The sequence below is a fragment of the Sylvia atricapilla genome, chromosome 5 (assembly GCF_009819655.1).
Source record: "Sylvia atricapilla isolate bSylAtr1 chromosome 5, bSylAtr1.pri, whole genome shotgun sequence".
Classification (NCBI taxonomy): domain Eukaryota; kingdom Metazoa; phylum Chordata; class Aves; order Passeriformes; family Sylviidae; genus Sylvia; species Sylvia atricapilla.
This window is the reverse complement of record NC_089144.1, coordinates 66,814,821-66,842,803: the sequence shown is the minus strand read 5'-3', so window position 1 is coordinate 66,842,803 and position 27,983 is coordinate 66,814,821. Positions and strand designations below refer to the sequence as shown.

The 27,983-nt window shown below is 42.9% G+C and overlaps 1 protein-coding gene across 2 annotated transcripts; it reads left to right on the top strand.

The window, feature by feature from the left end:
• Positions 1–2,340: 2,340 nt before the first annotated feature.
• Positions 2,341–18,647, top strand: PARP12 (poly(ADP-ribose) polymerase family member 12). Of its 2 annotated transcripts, none has more exons than XM_066319914.1 (12): positions 2,341–2,718; positions 3,623–3,758; positions 5,365–5,659; positions 6,239–6,337; positions 9,970–10,093; positions 10,935–11,130; positions 11,746–11,866; positions 13,148–13,244; positions 14,122–14,200; positions 14,453–14,583; positions 15,220–15,371; positions 16,245–18,647. In XM_066319914.1, the coding sequence occupies exons 1-12, from the start codon at positions 2,402–2,404 to the stop codon at positions 16,511–16,513; spliced, it is 2,016 nt and encodes a 671-aa protein (XP_066176011.1). In that variant the 5' UTR covers positions 2,341–2,401; the 3' UTR covers positions 16,514–18,647. The 2 variants fall into 2 exon arrangements, with proteins under 2 accessions (XP_066176011.1, XP_066176012.1); XM_066319915.1 differs by having other exon boundaries at positions 2,387–2,718; positions 3,617–3,758.
• The last annotated feature ends 9,336 nt before the right edge of the window (positions 18,648–27,983 follow it).

The window sequence follows — 27,983 nt, the reverse complement described above, 5'->3', positions numbered from 1 at the left end:
TGCTCATATGCAATTATGCTACAATGACAATTAAGAAAACAGCCTTACCTTTAATTACAGTATTTGAGAGGTGAAGACGAGCCACTTGCTTTAGGTGCCCTTCATGTCTCATGGCACTTCGTTTTACAAATGAAAATTCACTTTTTCGTTGGCTGATAACTCTTCTTCTTCAGAAGAAAGTACAATTTTGCTGATATATAATTCATAGGTGGGGAAGTTCGATCAAATCAAAGGGGTACTTTTATTCTTCCTGAGGAACATGCCACAAAACAAACTACAAGAAACTTGTGTGAGAAAGAATAAGCTATGATTTGTTTTGGATGTCAATTCAGGGATGGGAAGGTGCTGTAATTCAAAGGCAGCTCTGCAAACTTTCTCTCTGCATCAATCACTGCTTGTTTTCATACTTCTAGTTTTGTTCTCATGAAAAGAGACAGAATGATAGGTCTACTCCAGAGCCTCAAAAAACTCACTCAGGAGTTGCTGTAAAGCAGGAACAGCCATGAGAACTTCCCTGTGATACACACACCAATGCTTTGGAATGAATTGCAGTGCTGTAAAGCTAACTGAAAACACCCCTCCAACCCTGACTTTACACTGCTCTTCTTTCTTGGTTCTCCTCTGTATGTGATGTTGACATTGGCGTAGTCATTCATACCAATTTTATCATCTAAAAAATACCACATTTCTGCCAAATGAATGGGGTTTTTCAGATGCATGAGGAAAGAAGGTGTCAAAGGGAGATACAGTTGAAACAGCTACCTGGACAACACAGTGATGCTGGGGCAGGTCTTTAAGATGTAAAAATTTGGGAGCTGGTTTGATAGGGTGGATTTTGGGCACTGGACAGAAAAAGCAAATGGGTGTTGGGGAGAATGAGAGTTTTCAAGTACCATGCTGCTTCAATGTTTTTTATGCTAAAGTGTTTCCTCAGTTTTGGTTCAGTCAAGACACCTCCTACTGATGGGGCAGCTATGCGAAAATTTGAGCGCACTAGGCAAAACACTAGAATTAGGAGGCTTCCACCCGTATTCTCTTTCAGTGATGAAACAGCTGGATTTGGGTTTGGGCCAGATGACCTCCTATGGCCTCTTTCCACCTCAACTGTTCTGTGATACTGTCAACCACTGCCAGTGGTGTGTGATCACACTCTTTAAAATGCCTTACTACCAGGTGACCGTCAGTGAAAAACGTCACCATCTGCAGGCCTGCCCCTCAGGGAAAGACTGTCCTAAAGAAGAAAGGACAACAAAGACAGTCCAAGCTATGGAATTACTTCCACAGAACAAATGACTAAAAGAGAGCTTTTGCTTTGTTTCAGGAAAGCTAATCAGTGGACACTGGAAAGGAGGGATGAAGGACAGTAACATTCCAGCTTCTCATGTTGTCTCCTAAACATTTGTTGATGGCCTGTCATGGGCAAACTACAGATAGATCTCTATGAACCTCTAAGTGACCGACTAGAGCTGTTTTTCCGTTCAGTGTGCTTGTCTAGATTTACTTTTTGTCATTCCCTTCCTGATCTCACAGGGCAAGCAGGAAGTAAGATAAGACAAGGGGAAAGGCACAGCAGAACAGGACTGGCAGAAGAAGGAAGGAGGCAGGACTTTTGTTCAGTGAGAATCACCCTCAGTGAGAGTCCCCATGCCTTCCACTCCTATTCTGACTGAAATGATGGCAGTGTGTATCATTGTTCTGCCACCATTTAAAGCACGCTTCTGACTGTGATGCAGAACTAGGAGTGTCAAAAATGACCCAGACAAAGGCACTTAATTAAAAGATGGGCACCCTTCTAAGGAGTTTGTGAGTTCCTGGAGGATGAGGACGTTTCTTGGCCACACTGTTGCCGTGGCTGATGCGCAGGCAGAAGCAGTGGTGTACCACCGTGTGTCGGGTGGCACTGCAAGCAAGGCAATTGTCTGTCCAGATGTGTGACCACGGCTGAGCTTTTAATTTAGATACTGAACGGGAAGGAGTGTGATAGCAGCGTTCACGACGTACCGTCAGAAAAGCGGCACAGGTCAGAAACCTTCACTGAGGTGCTTTCGATGGCAGAATTCCCACCTTAAGTTGGGAAGGTGGGTGGTGAAGGTCCATTCACCTTGCCGACGCTCCAATCATCCCTGCGCCCACTTTTTCCCCCTCAGGAAACGTGTGACCGCCCGGCTGCCATCCCATTTGGCGGCATGCGATTCCAAACGTGCAGTACATCCCAAAATGCAGGCGGAGGCGGGAGGCGAAGGGCCGCGCCCCGGCTCCGCCGCCCGCGCCTCACGCCCGGAGCCGGCCGCGCCCCGCGGGGGCCGAGCGAAGGCTCCGCGCCGAGGCCGCCCCGCTCCGTGTCGGGCGCTTTCACTTTCCTTTCCGTTTCCGTCGCTTTCCCGGGCGGGGTTTGCCGGCCATGGCGCTGGCGGTGCAGGCTCTGCGGCTGCTGTGCGCCAGCGGCGGCTGCCTGGAGCAGGGCGAGCTGCGGCGGCGGCTGCCGGGCCGGCCCTCGGCCGAGCAGCTGGCGGCCGTGCTGCGGGACGCGCAGCGCTTCACGCTGGTGCGGCGGCCCGGCCAGGCGGCGGCGGCGGCGGAGGCCGCGCTGGCCGTGGTGGTGGCCACCAGCCCCGTGCGGCTGTGCTCGGAGCACGGCGCGGGCTGCCCGGGGCACTGCGGGCGGCTGCACCTCTGCAAGTACCACCTGAAGGGCTTCTGCCGCAACCAGGTGGCCAGGTGAGGGGCGGGGGGACGGCCGCCGTGGCGGGGGGCTCGGCCTTGGGCACGGAGCGCCCCTTCAGGGGAAGGAGATCTCAGGGGAGGCCTTGCAGCCCTTTCCGCGTTGGAAATGCTCACTGCCCGTCTCCTTTGCTTTTATTTGCGTGTATGTTGCTGCAGAAGAGGCAGAGGCGGGAAGTGGTGGTTTCACAGCTTTGGGTCGCGGCACTTCCTTCCCCGGCTCGGCGCTGTGGCGCTTCCCTTCCCGTGGGCAGGGCCGTGCCACGGGAAAGCTGAGTGTCCCCGCACGTCCCGGGGCCCTGTGCTGAGGCTGAGTGTCCCCGCTCGTCCCCGGGCTCTGTGCTAAAGCTGAGTGTCCCCGCACGTCCCTGGGCGGTGTGCTGAGGCTGAGTGTCCCCGCACGTCCCCGGGCGCTGTGCTAAAGCTGAGTGTCCCCGCACGTCCCCGGGCGCTGTGCTGAGGCTGAGTGTCCCCGCATGTCCCCGGGGGCTGTGCTGAGGGGCTGAGTGTCCCCGCACGTCCCCGGGCGCTGTGCTGAGGCTCTGAGTGTCCCCGCACGTCCCTGTGCTGTGGGACCCTGGGGGATGTACTCATCGGCGGAGAGGGAGCGATGATGCTCTGGAACTTTGGTGGTTTCGTGGTTGTGAGCTGCAGGTCAAAAACGCCGATATTGTCGGAGTGCACTAAGGCTAGAATGACTGTGAATCAGAAGTGGCGTGGCATTTATCCTCAGAGTAATTATGTAATCTGCTTTGCAAATCACATAATGGCTTTATAGAGGAGCAATGTGGATTTTTCTGAAACTAGCTAATTTGATGTGCTTTTTCAACTGTTCAGTGTAATGCTCATGGGGTAGCAAAATAAAGCCAGTCATTTTGCTGTTGGGTTTCTTGAGTTCTAGGAAGGGATGCAAGTTTGTTCACAACTTCCACTCTGACCACAATCTCCGTGTTCTAAAGCAGTATGGACTTGAGAATTTAAACCATGATGAACTTTGCCAGCTTCTGCTTCAAAATGACCCTTCCCTCTTACCAGATGTGAGTATTACTCTGACAGCTTCTTAGCCTTTTGTTTCAGTGAGCATCACAAAGTGGAAGTAGCTTGACAGAGATGGAGATATTGGGGGTCAATTTAGTTGGCTTAATGCAAGTCTAAATATAAATGTGCGTCCTCTGTTCTCACCTGTGGTGGATGGAGCCTAGCTGGCAGCTAACCTCTTGAACAGTCCAGTTGCCCACTCCTCACTCACCTGTCACAAGAAGAAGAGGTGAGCATTAGCAAGAAGAACAAAAGTGGCAAAACCTGTGAATGGGGATAAAGACAGTGTAGCAAGTGGACAAAAAGCAGGGAGAAAATTGTTGCAAAGGAATACTTCTGCATCACTACCTCGATGCCAAACAAGTCTCTGAGCAAGTGCTACCTTGTAAGAAGGATCCATCTCCCTCTCTCCCCTTCCCCACTATATTTTTTTATTTTTTTAATTTTTTTTGGAGAGTGACATTATGTGGCTTAGAATATCCTTTTGGCCAGTTTGAACTGTTTCCTAGTTTTGGCTGGAACAGAGTGAATTTTCTTTCTAGTAGCTGGTATAAAGCTGTGTTTTGCATTCAGGATGAGAACAATGTTGATAAAACACTCATATTTTAGTTTTTGCTGGACAGTGCTTGCTCTAAGTCAAGGACTTTTCAGCTTTTCATACTGCCCTGCTAGCCTGTAGACTGGGGGTGCAGAAGAAGCTGGGAGGGAATACAGCCAAGGCAACTGACCCAAACTGACAAAAGGATGTTTCATACCATAGGACATCATTCTGAACAGTAAAACTGAGGGGAGGTGGCCTGGGGCTGGGGACACACTGATGGGGGCTGGGTGGGCTTTGGTCAGTGAGTGGTGAGCAATTGCATTGTGCATCATTTGTTTTGTCTATTCTTTTATCATCATTACTATTCACTCTTCCTTCTATGCTGTATTAAACTGTGCTTATCTCAACCCTACGAGTTTTACTTTTTCTTTCTGATTCACTTCCTCATTCCCTGGAGGGAGTGAGTGAGTGAGGGGCTGAAATAGAGTTAATTTCCTTACTAGTATCATGAATGGGGCTGTGTTTTGGATTTATTACGAAAATAACATTGGCAACCCACCGGTGTTTTGGCTGTTGCCAAGTAGTGCTTACCTTCAGTCAAGGGCTTTTCAGCTTCCCATGCTCTGCCAGCGAGGAGGTGCACAAGGAGCCGGACAGCCGCCCCAAACAGACCAAAGGGATGTGTTAGCAACACTGTTTTTGTCACAAACCCAAAACAACGTCTTCTATGAGGAAAGTTAACCCCATCCCAACCAGATCCAGTACCTCTTACCATGAAATTGGGGTCAGAAAAATTCCAAAACTGTAAAATCAAAGAGGTGTGACTTAGCACTAAATCCCGTCTTGAGAGTGTCTGCAAGAATGTTGTATGTTGAAAGATATTTCTAAATATTAGCAGGGCAAAGGAAAAGCTATCAAGTAATCATTAGGAAAACAAGAAGAAAGAAGAAACATTTCTTTCAAAAGCAAATGTATGCACATAGCTGTAAAAAACCCAAAAATCATGTATTCAAACAGTCAAAATTGTACTTTGATCTTTAAATTCTTTTTTTCTTCTTCTAAAGGTCTGCTTGCATTATAATAAAGGTGATGGACATCATGGATCTTGTTCCTTTAAAACATCCTGCACCAAACTTCACGTTTGCCAGTACTTTTTGCGGGGTCAGTGCAGATTTGGCAGCAGCTGCAAACGGTCCCATGATTTATTCAATCCAGAATGTTTTGAGAAACTGGAGAGACAGGGAATGAGCTCAGAAATTATTAAGAAACTACCTTCCACCTATAGAAACATGTATGACATACAAAATGGCAACAGAAGCATGTATGACATAGAAGATGCCAAGTCTTCACCTTGCAAAGGTAAATGATACCATCTTTTGAATACCATCTTTTACTTCTTAGAAGTGTAATATTTTCTTTGCACTTTTCTTTTGAAGTTTTTTAGAATTGTAAGTTAAATATAGTTTAGCAGGGAAAAAAGAGATAACAGAATGGAGAATTCAAGCGTGTACGCTCATCTCCACTATTATGCCTGCAGTTCCCTCTTCCTTTCCTTAAAATGCTTTGATTTACAGATGTATCAGATTTTGACACTTTGTATCTTATAGCTGCCAGTGTGATCAACTGTGTGGAATGCACAGTTAACTCAAGTCCATCTGGAAGTATAAAGGCATTGAATTCTGCACTCATTTTGTGGTGATAGCTAAAAGCTGTATGTGAGGAATTCAGCATTTACAGGGAAATCAAGCTCAGGAAGGATGGATACAGGAAAGGGACTTTGAGTATACAAATTTATCAAAGGCTTCTGTGTCTTTCTGGAGCTGAGTGCAGTTCGGGAGTTAGAAATATTGCCTTTACGCATTTTCCCTAGGGATAGGAGCACTTTTAAGAGGCGTTGTTGATACAAAGTGTATTAATAGTTATAATTCCATCCTATAGACAGAAAACCCAGCACTGGACGGGATTCCTCAGCTACAAAGGATGATGAATCAGAACAGATATGTTTACATCATCTGTACAGAAGTTGTGGCTTTAAAGGTAGGTTGTCTCAAGTATCAGTGCATGTTGGAAAAACCCAGCTCTACAGAGACAGGGCAACTGAGAGGCGTTTTTAAAGATTTCATTCCATTTTCAGTCTTGTAGAGGGGTGAGACATAAGAGATGTAAAACTCAATGCCATTCTATCAGAAGCCAAACTATTTCTTTGTTACAATACCTTATAAAGGCTTTTCAGCCTATTAGGTTTTGCCACACAGTACTGCTAATATTTCTAATCGCCTATTATTTTACCCCACATAGTCTTGCTACAATGCATCTTTCACAGTTCTAATTCTCCAAAATATCTGGTCTGTTTGCAAGGCCATCGTTTGAAACTTGTTTCCAATTCAGTTTCTTTCTCAACAATGTCTTCTCTATTCCATGGCCTCTCTAAGTCAGCACACTTTATCTCAGAGTTTGCATACAGATGTACAAGACTGTGTGAGGTTTTAGCCAGTCTTTGAGAATCCTCTACAAATCCATTGCTCACATCTCCCCCTCTTTCTTGAACTGTGAAAACTTCTTTGATGGTCTTATTCATCATTTGCTGCACACAGTGAAGCACACAAGGCACTATCACTAATATTGCTACTATAACAATCAATAGATATAAACCTATTTTGCAGAGTTCCTTTAGTCAAGGTGCAAAGTTCCATCCTTCAAACAAATCCTCTAACCATGTCTGTTCTAATGTGATTTGCCAAATCTTTCAGTTTTTGAAGCTGTTTGTGGATGGATTCTGAATAGTCAGACAAACTCATGCAACACAATCCTTCACGTTCTTCACAACCGTGTCCGTGTGCCAGTAAGAGAAAATCGATGGTGGCTCTGTTCTGTGAGGTTGCATGTCTAACAGCACTAACATCTGTCATGATGTCACTAATTACAAAGGAAGTAGCATTGATTTCTTTGCTCATCCAACACCCCAATCAGTCTCATTGTTTCAATGCTACAGCTGAGGCAAGTTGAGGTAAAAACAAACCTGATGTAACTTGAGTTGAAGGGCTCCAGGGTTTAAAATTGTTATTACTGTTTTCTTCATAATGATGGGCAGACCTTTTTCTTGATGGCCTTTTTAACAATAGGTGCTATTACACTGACCTGTCCAATGCTACATGGGCCACCTTTAATTTTTGAGGGAATGCCCTGCTAGGCTCTATCTCCACAAATGAGCCAATATTCTTTTGGCAATTGCTGTGGGAATTTGTCAAGATCAACAGTCTTACCTTTAGGGAGCACAGGGGTGGTACAGTTGCACCAAGAACTTGAGTTTCTGTGCACAGGATGTTGGGGAGTAACATTTAATTGTGGGTCTCCCTGATACTGAAACTCAGCACAAAATCCTATTGTCAAGGAACCAAGAATTTCCAATTCTTGAGGTTCAAAGGGCGCCTTAAGAAGATCAAGGGCCCAGTGATACCAATTAGTTATGGGAATTGTCTCGTTGGCAACTGCATGCCAATAATTGTCATGGTTAGGTATTGGTCACTCTTTGGCTGGCACTGGCACACCGACTAAACAGGCTGCAAAGGGTTTGTCTGGGCTCAAATTAGTCAAACATATGGTGTCTGAGCCTGCTGACTTGGCTAAAGCAACCCAAACATTTGTTTTTGGTTGATCTACAGGCATATCTGCATTGCAAAAGCAAGCAAACAAAACTAACAAGCACCAATATATCATTTGATCTAATTCCATGTTTTTTGTTCAGCTACTCTTGGTAGCTGAACCAAGCTACCAAAAGCCCAGCCTTTTTTTCTGTTCTCATAAAGAGGAAGTTGTAGACATCTTTCACAGAAGGGGGAAACAGAGTTTTCTTATGTTTAGTTAAATCTCACTTCTGTCTTGAGTGCTGTAGGAAAGTGTTTGACCTGGTGCACCAAACAGAGGAGATGTTTTATTTTGCTTTGGAATCTGCCTGTGCTGAAGATTGGCTACTCCACCTTTGTTTACCTAAGGGATTGCTGAATGATAGGAGTCACATTTCCAAACAGGAAAGATACACAAGATACTCTGAATTCTACATTCTCTCTTGAAGAGATTCTAGTACTCTTCTGTACTAGAAGAAATTCTAGTACTCTTCTGTTCCATCTGTCTTAGCTGTTTCCTTTTCAAAAGGTTCCAAAGTGTCCAGGAAAAAGGCTGCTCTGCCAGCTTTCTTGTTGATTTTTTGTTATCCTTTTTCTTCTTGATGTTCTTAACCTGTGTACCAAACACCACCTCATATGTACTGTGTGGTGCAGTTTCTCCTTGACTTTCCCTGTAGTTAAGTTTCCTTTTGTTCTGCTGTGGAAATTGGCCTTGGGTTTATGCACATGTGCACTGGTGATGTCACCTTCACTCTTCATTTGAGGAGTGACTGCACAGTGACTCTTTGAACTCTTTGAACTTGTGATACGTGGCTCACTGCTACCATTGCTCTTCTTGGTGAGGCCTGGACCACATTTGGCCTACTGAAAGGCAAAGGACTTTAGACTAAAGGAATGACATCTGTGTGTTTATCAAAAGAGAGGAAAGGTGATGGTTGTTAACTGGTTGTATTGGAAGGTGTGGGACTTAGACATGGTGTAAATAGCATGGAATAGGTGGTGGATACACCCCTGCTTTCAGCTGGGACAGAGTTAAATTTCTTCCTAGAAGCCAGTGCAGTGCTGTGTTTTGGATTTAGTATGAGAATAACATTGATAACACACTGATGCTTTAGTTGTTGCTAAGTAGTTCTTACCAAAAGTCCAGAACTTTTCAGCTGCCCATGTTTTGCAAATGATGAGGGGTACAAGAAGCTGGGAAGGAGCATGGCCAGGACAGCTGACCTGAACTTGTCAAAGGGCTGTTCTATACCATTAGGACTTCATGCTCAGCATATTAACTGTGGGAGTTGGCTGAGAGGGGCTGATTGCTGCTTGGGAATGGGCTAGGCATCAGCCAGTGGGTGGTGAGCAATCGTAGTGTGCATCACTTGTATTGCTTGCGCTTTATTCCTCTCTCACTTTTTGTTAGCTTCCTTATAATACATGAAAATATATATGTATATGTGTGTGCGTGTGTGTATATATATATACTCACACTTACTGTGATGTATTGTATTTCATTTACTAAACTTTTCTGATTTCAACCCACAGATTTAGCTTTGCCTTTTCTCCCCATTTCACTGAAAGAAATGGGAGTAAGTGGCTGTGTTGTACTTCATAATTATCTGAGGTTAAACAGTGACAGTCCTTCTCCTGTCTTAAAACTAGGCACTGCTGTGCTTTGGACTTTTCCTCAGTAATACCACTTTGTGATATAGTGGGTAATCATAAATACATTTTTTCTATTTATGAAATAATAGCCTTTTATGAGCCTGTGATCTTGATTCATTTCTTGTCTTTGAAACTGAGAATTATCTGTGCAATTTTAAAGTGCAAAGAGAGTCTAGTACATACAGAAATTGAACTTCTACCTAAGCCAAAAAATTCAAGTGTTACTTGCTTATGCTGAAAAATTCCGATCTACTGCTTGTAATGGTTCCATAGATGAATACTTCCCTTAGCTATCCTTCCAGTGGTTTCACCAGCTGAGTATACAGCTCTGATGTGTTGGGGTTCTCTCATAGCCTGTCAAAATAATGCACCTTTATTTTAAAACTTTTACAGAAAAGTGTATCAGAACCCATTTTCACTTGCCATATAGATGGCAGTACTCTGAGGGTAATACCTGGAAGGACTTCACGAATATTGAAGGAATAGAAGAAGCATATTGTGACCCAAAAAACGTCAGGTACAAACTCTTAAAAAAAATTATTATGTTTAGAGTCTGCTGTGTTTTATCAGATCTTTAATGGCTGCAAATTGCTACAATTTTATTGCAGTCATTACATAAGTAGTTTCATTTGGCATTCTTCTACAGACCTCACTTTGCATGATATTTGCCCTTCCTTCCCCCTTTTCCTGCAGTCCATGTTGTGGAACTGGCAGAATACCTAGAAAGAGAGAGAGAGAGAGAGAGGGAGAGATACTCTTGGGAGCAGAGCATGTGAAGATTATGGAAACACCTTTCAGAGTTTGGAACTGGTTATATAGCACAAAGAGTGTATTGGAAGGGGCTCATGCCAATATGCCACATCCCATGCTGGAAAATTACCTGTTCCTCTTACAGGTTCCTATTACCTGTTACAGTCTCTTGGAAGCCCTTCTTAAGTTATGTCAAGGTTCTCTTTAGAATATAGTTGGTCAGCAAGAAGAAGGCAGTGCCTGTTTTCCACTCTTTCTGTTCATCTTATATAACTCAGTAATTTAGGAGTGGGTTATGGTTATTGCCAGTAGAACCAATGTTGTAATGTAAAATATGTAGAAATAATGTAACGTAATAATATTACAATTACAATAATAATATTACAATAATATTGTAATGTAAAATATGTAGAAAGAAACAAGAGCTAGCATACAGAGTTATTAAAATTGCAAAGTGCAAAGCACACCTTGTAGTGAAAAGTGCACCTTTGTGTTCTGCTTTTGGGTGAGATTGAGTTAATTTGCAAATTTGTAGTGGGCTTTTGAATCTATGAGTAAAGCTTCACAAAAAGTTCTGATTTTTTTTCCTCCTTTTTTTTTTTTAATAGATTTGATTATGCTTTTACTGAAGGGGTCTTTTTCCCATGCTGTATCTGTTTTCACGATATGTGCTGTGGGTTGCAAAAAGTCCGACGTCTTTCAACAGCCTCTTCTGTGACCAAACCCCCTCACTTCATTCTTACAACAGAATGGATCTGGTACTGGAAAGATGAATATGACACGTGGCGGGAGTATGGAAAACAAGTAAGTGTGGAGAAATGGGGAGACTCCTATCTCTGTGTGAGAACTACTGAAAAGTGCACAGTGTTTATATCCTCCTCCTCTTTTGTCACCCTTTTCCTCTCACTCACACTGTACAGATGGACATTAAAGGCCTAATGGGGTCTTCTCCCTGTGATTCTAATTGGTTCAGATAGGGGACTGATCACTGGTGAATCACAAATATTATCAACAGATAATATCGACTATTCAGTGAGTTGTGTCAGATAGGATCACAGTAATAATACATTCTTTTCATTGCTTCTGAGAAATGCCTCCTTCTCTGAAATTCCAGTAGTACTCTGCCATCTTTCTTGGTCTAGTTGGTGAATGTGTGGTCTGTCCTGGTTTCAGCTGGGATGGAGCAAATTTACTCCCTGGTACCTGGCACAGTGCTGTGTTTGCATTTAGGATGAGAATAACATGAGTAAAACAGTTAGGTTCTAGTTGATGCTACATGGTGCTCTCTAAATCAAGAATTTCTTATATGCTGATATATCCTGCACCCACCATACATATGAGAGTTGTTGGTTTTTAAACTTGCTTGTCTCTAACAGACCAGGAGAAACTTTTTTTTTTTCTTTATTTTTGGCATGACAGGATGATCTTCATGCAGCTGCTACTGTCTCCAGTGATGACCTGGAGAAAGCTTATTTGGCTGAAAGTTCTTCAAAGCTGACCTTCAAAGCTGGAAGACATGAATATGAAATAAATTTTGTGTGTAGGTTGCATTTGCTTTGTTTTTCTGTTTTGTCCCTCCCTACCAGGTCTCTTGTGGTTTTGAACTACCTTATTGCAGGAGATAGAAGGGAGAAATTTGGACTTTGAATTGCAATTCTTACAGAGACAGAGCTTCTATCAAAGTTCTAAGTACAAAAGCTGTTCACATAAGCGAGTGGCATTCTATTCCTTCAAAGGTTTCATTCTTGAGAAGTTCCTGTGCTAGGTTTCAGAATGTCTGCCAGAAAGTCCAAGGATGACATTGATGCTGGCACAAACACTAATGGTGAGGAACTTCCAGAAGACTTAACAAGCCAGCTTCTGGTCTACTTTAACCTCTGTTTTACAGAAAAACAACACTTGAACGAGCTGTGGGGTCAGACAATCCTTAGCATTGCAAGATTTTTGCAGATACTTTCTTTTCATCCTGTCTGGAAAGGCTGAGAAAATACCTTGACTAAGTAGGAAGAAGTTGAGGAAATATAAGACACTTGTGTTGGCACTGTCCTCTCTCAGCTGTTTCCTGGCATCCTTTTAAAAATTTTGTAGAACAATGATGGGGAATCAGCCTGCCTGGACTGTCAGTTTGGCATAGTTGTCTTTCATTCAGCTCTCCCATTACTATCTCATTCTGCATGAAAAAAGCCAAACAAAAAAAAAATCCAGAGCAAAAAACAAGAAAGGGTGTGTTATCTGCTGTTAGTGGTTCAATTAAAAGCAAAGCTGGGAAAACTTGTCTGACTTAGAAATGAAAATTACATAGTGAAGCAGTGTGGTTTTTTTAGTAACTTAAACAAATATATGCAGTGTGGTTGTTTTCCAGAACTTAATTTTCTAGGCTCAGTGGTGTCAAGAGGGTTTTTTTGTTTGTTTTCTTCTGTATCTTGCTTTGAAGATGAGGCCTCATTGTCCTGGCTGGTACTGACTCTTAATTGTTAGTATGATGTCACAGTAGCTGCAGAGGTTCTTAGATCCAGAAGCAATGCCTCTAAAATTCAGGTTGCTGTGACTTGGTTCTCTTGGTGGTCAATAAAAATAAATGGTCTTTGATAGATAGTGGGTTCTGTGTTGGTCTGGGATAGATGTCGGGTTTGAAATCTTTGATTAAATGTAGTAAAAAAGCACCTCGGTTGCAAAATGAGGAGGAGGGAGCATATTTGTCAATGTTTTTGACAAAACAACTTAGTGACAAATGTGGTTGCAGTGTGAAGGCTTTCTAAAACATCTTTGATTGTTCATGGGATTTTGTTTGAGGTTGTTTTTTTTTTTTTTTTTTCCCCAGCCATGAAGCAGAAGAACCTTCGCTACAGAACAGAGAGAAAGATTTGCAGAAGACCTAAATTTGTCTCTCAGGCAGAGGTGGAAAAGACGAGAGCCAGGTAAACCACAAGTGCTCATTCTGACGTGATAGGTTTAGTGCTTTGTGAATGCTGAATTTTCCATGGGTGCAAGTAGGGTGAAGAAGTAGCTGTTAAGGCAATTGTGAAAGACATGCACAGGGAGAGGCAATGTTTCTTACAACCATGTCTAGCCAGGGCAGTGTTGCCTGGCCTGCAGTTTTCAATCAACTCAGGAACCTCTGCAGTGAAGAAAATTTGGGCTTGGCCACAGAAGTATGGAAATGTAGGAAATAATTCAACATGTAGCTCTTTCTGAGATGAGGAGTTTTGAAAGCTAAGTGCAAGTTCATAAAAATCCTTTTGAGAGCAGCCAGATGATCTGAAAGGAAAGCAGTAGTTGTTACAGGTAGAGCAAAAGGTGGGCACCTGCAAGGGGATAGAGTTGTATGTAACAGCCAATTTTTAGATATTCCCTTGCAGCCACACAGTCCTTGCTTAAAAGAGCAGCTAAACACACTAATTAAAATTGAGATGGAAGTACAGGAGAGGGCTGTATCTATTCTGTTTCTGTCATACTGATGTGATACTGGATACATTTGTATTTACCTTCCATGGTGTAGCTGAGCTTTTATATATACATTCATTTCTGCAATAGAAATTCCTGTGTCTAGTTCAGAGTATATATTTCTTTTTTTCTCGTTTGGCATCTTGCTTCCTGACATAAGTCTTGATGTGATGACTTGGAACAAATATTTTCATGTGCTGAACAGATATGACATTTTTGAAATATTTTTGAATATGTTCAGTTGCCTGTATTCTCCCTAAGCATGATAAAAATGTTTAGTATAATATGTACATAAAATGTCATGTTAAGTTTTATTTTAATTGTCTATTTGTAATGTCTTATAATCTACAGGGGTGTTAAACATACAGAAGGGTTTAAGGGCATTCCAGCTCACTGGGACAAATCTGCCCTGCCTGAACTGGGATTCAAGGTTTGGAGCTTTTTTCTTTCTGTCAGTTTTGTCATAAAAGGTTTGTTCACTCACAAGTTCAGTGTTTCTATAAAGACCCTCTGGTTTTCTGCAACATGAATTCCCAATTCCTTTTTTATTTATGTGCTCATTTCTGCTATGTATTTTAGATACTGTTTGATGCATGCAAATATTTCTTGACCCAGATATTAAGAGGGGTTGAGTGGCTGCACAAAAGCATGCAAAAGTAACTTGTCAAACTTTTCCTTGCAGCTGATTGAGCTTGACTGTTCTTCTGAAGAATACCAGAAAGTCAAAGTGGACTTTCAGCGCACAATGCCCAAAGCAGCTATTAAAAAGATCTGTAGAGTTCAGAACCCATCCCTCTGGGAACTGTATCAATGGTATGTGTAAAACACTGCCCTGGTATGTATGCATGATGTTTGTTGTTTCTGCAGTTAGCTGTGTGTTCTGTGCTTAAGATAGAACACACATTCCTGAAATGCCTCTGCTTCCACTGCCCCACTGAAATACCTACCTAGTATCAACATTTATATAAAGAGATTTCAACAAACCCAAAACTCAGTCAAGACACAGAGCTTAGAACAGTCAGATTCGGGGCTGTGTGGGAGGAATCCTTGCTCCTGACTTCTGCCAGGCCTGTGTCCATGACAGCTTCCTTCCAGTGAAATCTTGGAGCTGGTAATGAGTCACATCTAGCACAATGTTTTGCAGGTGGTCAAAACTGAAACAGCCTTCAAAATTAAATGCAAAACTCATGGAGGGGAAGCCTTAATATAAACTCCTGTGTTCAGGAACAAAACCCAAAACACTGATGTTCCTCCCTCTCTCTTCAAAGGCAGTGAATTAAAGAAAACATTTGTGGGAAAGCATTTATGTATATTGAAAGCATGTTTGCATGCCCAAATTAGGCCTTACTGTAAAGATTTTCAGAATGTACTCTGAGTAAAATTGTTTCTGAGTGGCTGTAATGTGTGGGGGAAGCTGTGGAGCTGCAAGGATTCTGCTTCTCATTGCAGGCAGAAGGACCTGATGCAGAAGAGCAACGGTGGAAAGGCTGCAGATGAGCGATTTTTATTTCATGGGACCAGTAAAAAAGACATTGATGCTATCTGTCAGCAAAACTTTGACTGGAGAATCTGCGGCCTTCACGGCACAGTCTACGGCAAAGGTGGTTTTTCAGCTCTTTCAGTAATCCTAGACTTGCTATAAAATCCTCAGTACTCACTGCAGAGGGGTAGAGTCTGCAAGGTGGTACTTGTTCAGTCCTGAGCCAAGTGACGTGGGCAACAGAGCTGAGTTTTACAAGGGGTCATTTGGAGCTCAAGCCTTGGCCTCTGCTCTCCTAAGTCCTTGCAAGAAAAGACAGGCTTAGGAGAGGTCAGTTGTAGGGATGGTTTCTTTTAGACTCCAGGCTTACTGTTCCAGTTTTTCCTAGCTCCTATAGGAAAGCAGTCTGGCTTTTTTTTTTTTACATTTTTTTTTTCCCCAGGAATCTAAATGCCATTCTGCTTATAGGTTTTTTTTGCCTTGTTAGAAAATTATATCCTTTTACACTGTGCTTTGTACAGGAAATTACCAGCACATGGAGTGGAATAACTGAAACAGGCTGACTGGCTGACAGCACACTTTTCTGCTTGAACACTTTGGAACTCTCAGAATGTTTGAGTGTATTTTGTGTGGAAGGGACCTACAAGGATCATCAAGTCCAACTGCTAATGAACATTAGTAGCCTCTGCCACGAGAGCAAATGCAGTGATATTGGGGAAGGTGGACATCTAGGATCAGGAGGAAATCTTTTAGAGGATTATGATAACATTTTAAACATTGCTTTTTAGTATGTGTGTTGTGAAGACTAAAAAGTGCATAGTGGTCAGTTCCACTAAGAGGGACATAGAGGAGAAGTGAAAACTTTGGAAAGGCTATTCATGAGTTGCTTACCATTAAGCTCACCATTCGTTTATTACTTCATTTTCACACAGTATCATTTTGTTCCTGCAGTTTTGGTGTCTTATCAACTCTGTCTTGGTGTCTGTTTCTGCAGGAAGCTATTTTGCAAGGGATGCATCTTATTCTGACAACTACTGTGGGCCAGACTCACACACCAAGACCATGTTTCTGGCACGAGTGCTGGTGGGGGACTTCACTCTTGGGAGTTCTGATTACGTTCGGCCTCCTATGAAGGACAGCCAGAACTTCTATGACAGTTGTGTGAATAACTCTTCAAACCCTTCTATCTTTGTCATCTTTGAGAAGCAGCAGGTTTATCCAGAGTATCTCATAGAATACCAGGCATCGGCAAGACTTCTATAGCAGCAAAACCTGTCATCCTTATGTTTAACTGGTTTAAATAGTTTTTTAGTTTTGGCTTAAGAGAGAAAAATTGATTTTGAAGAAGCTGTGTGATCAGATAGGTGAGTGTTCAGAAACATTTTTTCTCTGTCTTTTCTGTGCAGTAGAAAACAAGGCACAAAAAGACATAGAGGATGTTCTAAAATTCCTAATATCCTGTTTCTGTATCTTATTTTTAGCAGCTTTCACTTACCCTACATTATGAGAGCCTTTCATAAATTTATTAGAAGATGCTGATGGTTGTAGCATAAAGATTGGCCATGACTGCCAAGTTTAAACAATTTTTAGTTATTGTTTCAGGATAGATTTTTACATGGGCACATTGGTCAGAGGCGCTATCGCTCTACCTGTTTATCTTTTAACTCAAAAGGGATAAACCACAGTTTTTTAGTAATCTGTCTCCCATAAGAGTAGACATTCAGGTGTTTCCAAATGTGATTGTACAATCTGTGCTCAACTCATTGCATAAATTTTTAGTTGCACTCTTCTTTTTTTGTCCCTACTTAATCTGCACCAACAAAACCTCAAAAATTAAACTTGCTTGTTGAAAAAGAATAGACTTATTTTCACTTGTCAAATTCCTCATTTAAAACAACTACCAAAGAAACAAGCATAACAGGGGTGGCTTGGTGCTGTGTGACTCAGTTGATTTACTCTACCAAATAAATACTGTATTTTATGTCTGAGAACACAAGTTTTTTGTCACTTTCACTGTGCCTACATATGAAAGAGTGCTGGCAGGTGCTGTGGAGGAAGCAGAGGAGGCAGCTCACGCTGTTATTTAATACCATACTTAGGAGGGAAATATACTGCTTGTCTTGCTTGGTTATCAGTACCTTGTTTCTATGGATGAACTTTATGGTTCCCTTACAGCTGTTGGGGAGGATGGTGAGTGACTGTCCCTCATTAGGTGAGCTGTCTTTTTGGGTGCAGGAGATTCACAGATTTCCTGTGTAATCAAGCTATCATTGGACTTTTTTCCAGGGAAAATGTGCTTTCCTAGGAAGTGCTCCTCAGCCACAGAGCTAAAATATTTAAAATCTGAAGATTAAGTTGAATATTTAATTATTCCCCTCAGAAGAAGATAATAGTGTTGAGCAGTTAGCTTATATGTGTGCAAAATCAAAAAACTTGAGCTATCAGATATTTTTTAAGATTAAAGTTGCTGATGCATAGATAGGTACTTTATCATAGGATTAATGTGCTAAAGTAGCTGTAAGTTAGCTATACTGTACTGCAGAAGCCTTGAGAAATACTTTCTCTATGACCTAAAAAAGCTCATTCTTTAGGTGCATTCTGTATACTGTTTTTAATTCATCTGAATGATGATTGACAAGTGTTCACTGGGTTCTTTATTACTTCAGCACTATGACCAGGAGCTTGGCCATGATTAGCTGGAGTAAGGCTGTGCAGACCCCTTTTTATGTGAACTGCAGATCTAGAAGTGTGATACATAAAGGAAAATAACTCCTATTTGTGTTTAATCCCAGTGAAACACAGGATAGGGAAAGGCAAATTGACTGTATTATTTCTTATGAAAGATTTGTAATAGGATGTAAATGATAAATCTCATGTCAGCAAATGAGCTTGTCAACAAATAGTATAGTCATTGAAGAGGATAACAGTTATGGAGGAAAGCTTTCCTATCTGTGCAGAATAAGATTTTTCTGCGAAAACAAAAACCCATGTTCATCTACATGTTAATGGCAAATGAGAACACTGGTCCATATGCATTTCTTCCTCTGAACATAACCAGAATTTCAGGTAAGAACTAGGATAGCTAAAGTCATATTAATCTTCTGCCAGAAAATTGAAACAAGCATTCTTTTTCAGGCAAAAAGTTGAAATATTTTTATTGACATTTTTTATTGTATTTTTAAAACCTCTAACTTGATTCTTGGAGAGGATGGGTGTATGCTTGTGTGTGTGTATGAGTGTAAGTAAAACAGCGAATAAAATGCCTGGTTGTAGTACTTTGTCATCTGTTATTTCTCCATTATCACAGAAAAAGAAAAGTTGCCATGTTTTCCACTTCTGAAACTGCAGGGGTAACTTTCTTGTCCACAGTAAATAAACAGGTACTCTAACCAGAAAATCCCTTTTGATGGTTTTCTCTGTTTCAATACTGAAATTCCAATGTTTCAATATACTTGTGAGGTTAGAGGCTGTTGTTAAGGAGTAGGAGTCCTACAGCTGTTTGGGTTGCATTTGGAAATGAACAGATTAAAGAAATGTTAGCATTAAATCCAAACTTCAGGCAAAAAGTAATATTGAACCTCTTTTCTGAGCGAGGAGGAGCTCTTTTGGCTACTTAAGACAAGCAGCTGAGCAGGAAGAGTGCAGTAACCTGTCACTCACGCCCACGCCATGTGAGGAGAAAGATAAGCTGTGAAGGTTGTTTCCTTTTCCGGTAACGGGTCCGTCCTGGCAAGACATATGGCACAGCCACAGAGCTTTGCTGTGCCAGCAGTGCAGGGTGGAGCAGGGGGCTTTATAAACCCTGAGCCTCCACCTGCTGCCCTGGGGAGGGGCTGGCAGCCAGCCAAAGGCAATGCAGGCATCCTCTTGTGAGGCCTACCTGGAGCCAGGTTTGTCATGATATTCTGCCTGGATTTTATGAGATGTGCGTGTCAAAATCCTGTCTAACTGTTGGTGGAAAAGGAGTGGCAGTATCTGGTTTGGATACCTGCAGCCTGGCAAAGTAGGGGCTGGCGGGTGAGATGAACTTGTGTGGATGGCACATATCAGCTACAGTGGTGTAGTCAGTTCTGCTGGGCTTGGAGAAGGAGCTTTGCTTCTAAGAACCAGTGCTTGGAGTTGCCCTAGGGCCAAAGGGCAAGTGGGAATTGCAGAAATGCTGCTTAGCTTGGAGAATATCCAGCAGAAGATCCAGGTGAGATGGCTGTTACATGGGCAGCATTACTGGTGCTTCTCTGTTTTTCCAAGAGAGACACTTTGTGGCTTTCAAAGGTCGATTGTACTTCTTGCTTCAGCCCATGACAAATTTATCTCTACATGCAGAAATCCTAGCAATTGAGGGAATACTCCCTCCTTGAAAGTAGCCACAGCCCCCAGCAGTGCAGGGGGAAAAACATCTTAGCAACATGAGATTTTTCAAGGTCAGGAAAAAGTGAGTGAGGCCAGTATAAACCAAGCAGTGACAGTTTATAAATCATGACGAATCAGGATTTCTTCCAGACCCAAGGTACAACAAATGGGAATCCTGGCTGGCCTGGGAGCGCCAAATGTCTCCTGCAAAATGACATCAGGAATCTGGGGAGGTGAGTTCAGTTTCCCAGGGAAAAGGGCCACCTTTCGTATCCAAGACCCCGGGCCCGGCCTTCCACCGGCTAGAATTCGAGACGGATCAGGATTTCTCCCTAACCCAAGGTACAACCAATAGGAATCCTGGCTGGCCTGGGAGTGCCAAATGTCTCCTACAAAATGACATCAGGAACCTGAGGGGAGGAGTTCAGTTTCCCAGGGAAAAGGGGCACCGTGCTTATCCAAAACCATGTGCCCGGGACCGCCCTTCCGCCGGCTAGAATTCGAGATGGATCAGGATTTCTCCCAGACCCAAGGTACCACCAATGGGAATCCTGGCTGCCCTGAGAGTGCCAAATGTCTTCTGAAAAACGACATTTTCAGGCCAGTCCCGGGCACAGGGGTTTGGATACGAATGGTGGACTTTTCTCTGGGAAATTGAACTCCTCCCCTCAGGTTCCTGATGTCATTTTGCAGAAGACATTTGGCACTCCCAGGCCACTCAGGATTCCCATTGGTGGTACCTTGGGTCTGGGAGAAAAACTGATCCGTCTCGAATTCTAGCCGGCAGCAGTCTGGCTCCGGGGCCAGGGTCTTGGATACGAACCGCCGTCCTTTTCCCTGGGAAAGTAAACACAGCGCCACGGGCTCGAGCTGCAGTACCTCTCTCTGTCCACACGGTGGCAGCCCTGCCTTGATCACGCCCCGGGGCTGCCACGGGGTCGGGCTGCAGTACCGCCCTCTGCCCACACGGTGGCAGCACTGCCTTGTGCACAGCCGGGGCTGTTATGGTCTCGGGCTGCAGTACCCCTCTGTGCCCACACGGTGGCAGCACTGCCGCACAGCCCGGGCAGCGGCGCCAGGCAAAAAAGCACCGGGCCCAAAATTCCCTTCCAACATCCTCTCGAATAAACGGCCCAAAAGACCCCCACCACAACAGCAAAACCCAGCCATCAACCAAACAAGCCGTCAGTTTGGGCTATATTTCGATTTTTTTAATTTAAAATTTCCCTATTTTATCATTACTGATGTCTTTTGTATTCCTTTCTATGTGTATTATCATGCATAATAAAAAACTTCACATGTAATAGATATTATATTTACTTATTTTATTAATATCATTTTGTATTTCTTGTGTTTTTGTTACTTCTATTTTACTATCTTGTAACTTATTTTTTAATTAGTGTTTAAAATTTTAACTAATAATCGATATTTTAAACTTGCTGAATTCATGAACCTAACACATCAGAACCACAGTTAATTAGAATTAAATGAGCTTGGGTTTCCAAAGGGGTTAAGATGTTGCTTTTATTTAAATAATATTGACATACATTATAAATAACTGTAATATAATATAATATAAATTGACATATTTTAAAATAATCTCGATTCTATCCAGGCGTCCAGTGGACGTGGAGGTCATTTTTCAACTTCTTACTTGCAAAAAGCCAAACTTCCATGTCCTCAGGAAAGAACAAGTTTGGGGAAAAAAGGAACAAAGAAAACACGAATAAAATAAAATAAAACAAAAATATATAAACTAATACACTTAAAATATAAAAAGAAAATAAAATTTTAAAGTAGCAAAATAAAATGAAAAATAAAAATAAATGAAATTCAATTAAAACTAAAATTAAAAACCTAAAAGTAGTTGAAACTAAATAATAAAATAAAAAATAAAAAGAAAAGAAAGAGTCTTTTAAAAACACAAAAATAACTAAAAATAACATGAAAATCCACAAAATAAAAGAGCATAAAAATTACAAAAAAATATAATAAAAAATAAAAACATAACAAAAATAAAATAGGAAATTAAATAAAGGCAGCTCTCTCCTCATGCCCCTGCCTAGCACAGCTCCAGGGGTTTCTTTGATTATGCAGCAATATGGAAAACCAACCCGGTGCCTCCCACAAAAGAAGGCTCTCTAGACAATTCCCAGTTTTGCCTGGAAACAAATTCTATTTTAGTCGGAAGCTCACTTTGGATGAACATCCACATGTGCCAAGGCAGGAAGGAACCACCCTATGTGTCCAAGGAACAGCAGCTAGGCCAGGATTGAAGTCGTAATGGGACTCATGGAATTACAAATACAGCAAATTACCAAGAGATGAAACATGGCAATCAAACACTTAGCAAGTTTTCTTGGGAATTCCCAGAATTCTGTGGGTATGGTGCTGAACAAAGCCTGATGTACCAACATTAAATGGGTACATTTCCTTGAAAATGTGCCCTAAGATGTACCAACATTCCAATTAGGATGGAAAACTAGCATTTGCAATAAACATTCCCTTACTAAAGCCAGAGAGAGGAAAAACATCAAAGAAAAGGATGGAATAACATCTAAATCCCACCTTGCCTGGAAAACAAGCTCAGGAGTTTCAAACATTGAAAATTTCTGGAACAGTCATGAAATCGGTGGAAGGATGATTTTAAATCTGCTTCCTCTGCTCTGATTTTAAAGGGAAGTGGGAATTCAACAGGTCTAGTTACTCCTGTCCAAGAGTTATTTGTATTTTGTGGGAGTAGATGCAAACAAACTCCAGACTCACTTGTATTTGACATCTGAAACTCTGTAGGGCAGGAATGTGTGGGGCAGAGAAACGAGGTCAGGATGTAGGGCAGGATTATGTATGGGGCAGAGCTCAGGGAGAAAATCAGGGGTCAGAAAAATCCATGGGGCAGAGATCTGTGGGGAAGGAATGTGTGGGGCAGAGCTGGGGGAGAGAAACAGGGTCAGGATATGTATGGGGCAGGAAAATATGTGGGGAGAAAAATGGGGTCTGAGAAATCTGTAGGTCAGGGAACATCAGTCCCACATATTACCTGCCCCACATCTTGACCACAGCTCTCTGCCCCACACATTCTTGACTGTAGATTTCTCTGCCCCACAGATTTTCTGACCCCATTTTTCTCTCCCCAGCTCTGCCCCACACAGCTCCTGGGTAGACCTGTTGTCCAACAAGTTATGACTTAAAAATGAAGTTTTAAATCTAGTAAAGATCAAGTTTTGCTGCTAAGAATTAAGGAGGTGGCCTGTTGGTGTTAGTGCTTTAACCTTCTGATATAAGAGAGTATTTGCACCACAAATTCATTATCAAAGCAGCTAACATTAAAATAAGATTCCCATATAATAAAGTTGGCCAAAAACGTCTCAAAAAATCAAAATATAAGCTGCACAGCTATTTACAAAAAAAAAAAAAAAAAGCTGTCTTTAGTGTGTAGAACTTGACAGCCCCTCATGTTTTCAGTCCTTACCATTTATTTTTCACCAAGTTCATCATTAAAACCATGTAGAAAGCTGAAAAAATTAAAAATAAATTAAAAAAAAAATTGCAGGACAAAACTACACATTTCCCCAAGTACCCTCAGTGGGGAGCAGTGTCACACCTGGGTATTTGGTCCCTGGGGCACTCTGCCAGGGATTTTATCCAGCTGCATCTGAAAGAAAGTTAGGACACAAGTCAAAGTGCTGCGGGGTAACTTGACAGCTCCAGACATCTCGTGGCAACCTGGGAATACCCTCGACAGGCCAGCTACACCGTACCTGACAAATTTCAAGTCCCCAGGACTTGTCCTATTACCCTGACACCCAGACTGAGCAGCAAGGCAGAGCAGCTCCGAGCCAAACACACACAGACACCCGTGACACAGGGCAGGACAAACGAGGGGACACCACAGGGACAGAAATCTCTTGGCAAGAAGAATGACCAAGAGGACTCAGGATGAGATGACCGAGGTAAGACTGAGGGTGAGCTGACCAGGCTCAGAGAGCCCTGCAGGAAGAAGATGCCAATGGGATGATTTATCCCAAGAAACGCAGAGATGGATGCCCGAGAATGCTACGGTCAGAATCCTCTACCTATCTTTGCATGTCTACAAGACCTAATCCTCAACAATGGATCATTGCAGTGCACAGCTGTGGACACAGCTCAGAACAAGACCTGAAAAGGCACCAGACTGGATGCCTGTGAAGAGAGATGGATTCTGGTGCATGTCTGAGCACCCGAGTCAAAGGCACCTGGCCAAGGAACACAGAGATCAGAGACGCTAAGAGTGATGCCAGGGTTTTGATAAGCCCCTCAAAGGGCAAAGGGATAAGACATGAAAGATGAAACACCCAAAACACAGAGAGTGCACAACAGACAAGTGACACGACACACGCCAGGACTGCTCTGCCCTGCTCACCTCAGCACAGGGATCAAAAATGAGATTTTCCCTTCCTGTAGCCTAAGGGGCCACAGCTTGGACATCCCCATCTCCAAACCTGACTCAAAAATCTCTCCTGGTGGCTCCCAGCACCACATTTGTATCCCCTCTATGGCTCAGAGCCCTCCACTTATCTCTTGGATGTCTGAGGACGAGATTCCATGTTGGGTGCCAAAGAAGGCCAACGCCTCGTCCTCAGGGAATTTCCTGCTGTCTCCAGGCTGCTGTCTCTCAGTCAGGTACCATAAAGAAAGCCAAACATTGATGCCTGGTCTCAGCAGATCTGTTGGCTGGTCAGTGAGGGGGGTCTCTGTGTAATACAATGGACCACCCGAAACACACAAACAATAATAGATGCTTAGAGCTGCACCAGAAACAGCACTACCCCTAATACAAACACATGAATTTCAGAACCACACACAAATATATGAGTTTTAGAAAAGAAAACAAAAAAAGGCCACCAAAAAACCCCAACTCTTATTCCTCAGAGTCAAACCACTAAATATCATCAAAAAAACCCCATAGCTATTCCCCTCAAAAAACCTCCAAAATATATACCCAGAACCCCCAACTCAAAGCCCTGCCTCTAACCAAATAAGACGCAGAAAACCCATGTCTTTTGAGCTACATAAATTCCCTAACCTCACACATCCAAACCACAGAATTTTAAACCCTTTGTCAAGACTAGTGCACCATATACACCAATCCCATCACTACATACAAAATGAAAACCTATTTTCTATTACTTATGTAACAAAAAAGTCACAACTTTTAACTGCAATAAAATCTAAAACCATCTAATTAAAAAAAAATCCCATTAAAACTAACCTAAAACTCCAAGCACCCCAAGCAAACTTCCTCCAAAACAAATATTTTAAGAGCCAAAACCCCTCAAACACGTAAAATAACTACTTCAAAAATGCCTTCTGTACTTTCAGACTGATCTTGAGAGCAAGGCAAGGAAAGGCAAAGTTCACAGTTTGTGTTAAGAAAAAAGTGCTCACTCCTGTACATTCCTTCTCCAGTACATTCAGCTCAAGCACAGACAGACTGCAGCACAGAGAGCTGCCTGGCACTTAGTTCCAGCTAACTAGGGCAGAGAAGTCCCCTGGACTGGTGTTTTGTCCTTTTTCTTAGGAGTGATTCAACCTACTGCACACTGAAAAACCAAGAGAAGCACTGAGAGCTGGGACCAGCAGCCCACAGAGCCTGGAGCACAGCATTTTATCAACATCAGAACAGCTGATAAGAGACCAAAGGAGTGGAGCTACAACCCACAGAAAGGACTTTCTGAATTTAGCACCTCACTTAAAAACAGCAGGTTGAATTATTTCATGTTATCCAATCTTTATGCCTGTGCACACTTTGTTTGTTAAATAAATAGTTTGTTCTGCTTTTCTCCAAGGAAGTTCTTTCCCAAAATAATTTAAAAGAAAAATACTGTTTGGATTTAGTTTCCAAAACAAAATACATACAAAAGTTTCTTCCAAAATTTTCCCTAAACCACAACAACAAACAAATCCAACTACACAACAACAAAGAAATCAAACTGCAAAAATAAAACATACTTAAATCAACACCACCAAAAAAAATTATTCCGAACTTGATAAACCCATAATGCTTCCAAACCATCAAAACAAAAATACCACCTATAAATACACAGACAGCCAAAGATCCATCTAACTACAAACAATATCTCCTAAATTATCCATAGCTATAGAACATATACTGTCATCCAACAAGCCAAATTAGTAAATCCCTGTAACACAATAAACAGCAATCCAATTATAAGTATTAGGAAACCTTAAAAATGAACTACATCACACTACCTCAAACCCACCCAAACAAACACTACACACTCACCATGATAAAAGCCTCCACTATTTCTCACACCACACCCAATTACAACATCATAAACCTTAGAAAACAGACCCTTGGAAAATATAATACCCCACCAAAAAAAAAAAAAATCATAACCAAAACTCCATTCAAAAACAATCCAATTAACATAGAAACTAGGAGCCCTAATGTGAAATAAATAGACCAAAATCTGCATCATACACCATCTACTAGCAAAATAGAGGTACATAATACATTATTTAAAAACACCTTAAAACCACTAAACAGAAAAAGAGGGTCCAACCCAATCTAAATGCCTACATAAAATAAGCAAAACCCCAATAACATACCCCATGTCTATACAAAATTCTATTAAATGCAGCTCTTCCTCAAACACAGACAAACCCACCCATAAAATTATTTTCACTCAAAAAGCAAATTACACATAATAAACAATAACAACAAAACTAATTAAGCACTACATACGACCAAAGCATACAACATAAAGTGAAAAACACATCTAAGTACACCTATTTAGTAAAATCCCAAGTCAGGAGGGATTCTACACCATTTAAACACTAGCAACAAGAAAACAGAAATTACTTCAATCAATTTGAACTCCTTTTCTCTTCACCATCTCTTTTTCTTCTGGGAGCACCGGGGAGGAATTCACAACACAAAGATGAAAAGGAGAAAAGTCCCCCCAAAACCCCACACTGGCCTGCCGGTTACTTGGCACAAAGGTTTGTTCCTTGGCACGTCCTGAAGCAATGCTCCCACCTGCACATGCCCTTACAGACACAGTAAAACAACCGCACCATCACCCCACAAACCACACGCAGGAATACAGTAAGGCACCTCCCCTCCCACAGCTCAATGCCACAGTGAGCTCAGGCTCCCCTCTTAAACCGACCCCAGCAGGGAGTGCCCCTCACCATCCTTTACAGCTCTCACCTGGGGCTGCTCTGTCCCCTCACCATCCTTTACACCTCACACCTGGGGCCGCTCTGTCCCCTCACCATCCTTTACACCTCACACCTGGGGCCGCTCTGTCCCCTCACCATCCTTTACACCTCACACCTGGGGCTGCTCTGTCCCCTCACCATCCTTTACAGCTCTCACCTGGGGCCGCTCTGTCCCCTCACCATCCTTTACACCTCACACCTGGGGCCACTCTGTCCCCTCACCATCCTTTACACCTCACACCTGGGGCCGTTCTGTCCCCTCACCATCCTTTACAGATTACACCTGGGGCCGCTCTGTCCCCTCACCATCCTTTACAGATTACACCTGGGGCCGCTCTGTCCCCTCACCATCCTTTACAGATTACACCTGGGGCCGCTCTGTCCCCTCACCATCCTTTACAGCTCACACCTGGGGCCGCTCTGTCCCCTCACCATCCTTTACAGATTTTACACCTGGGGCCGCTCTGTCCCCTCACCATCCTTTACACCTCACACCTGGGGCCGCTCTGTCCCCTCACCATCCTTTACAGCTCACACCTGGGGCTGCTCTGTCCCCTCACCATCCTTTACAGATTACACCTGGGGCTCCTCTGTCCCCTCACCATCCTTTACACACCTGGGGCCGCTCTGTCCCCTCACCATCCTTTACAGATTACACCTGGGGCCGCTCTGTCCCCTCACCATCCTTTACAGATTTTACACCTGGGGCCGTTCTGTCCCCTCACCATCCTTTACACCTCACACCTGGGGCTGCTCTGTCCCCTCACCATCCTTTACAGCTCACACCTGGGGCCGTTCTGTCCCCTCACCATCCTTTACAGATTACACCTGGGGCCGCTCTGTCCCCTCACCATCCTTTACAGATTACACCTGGGGCTGCTCTGTCCCCTCACCATCCTTTACAGCTCACACCTGGGGCTGCTCTGTCCCCTCACCATCCTTTACAGATTACACCTGGGGCCGCTCTGTCCCCTCACCATCCTTTACAGCTCACACCTGGGGCCGCTCTGTCCCCTCACCATCCTTTACAGCTCACACCTGGGGCCGCTCTGTCCCCTCACCATCCTTTACACCTCACACCTGGGGCCGCTCTGTCCCCTCACCATCCTTTACACCTCACACCTGGGGCCGCTCTGTCCCCTCACCATCCTTTACA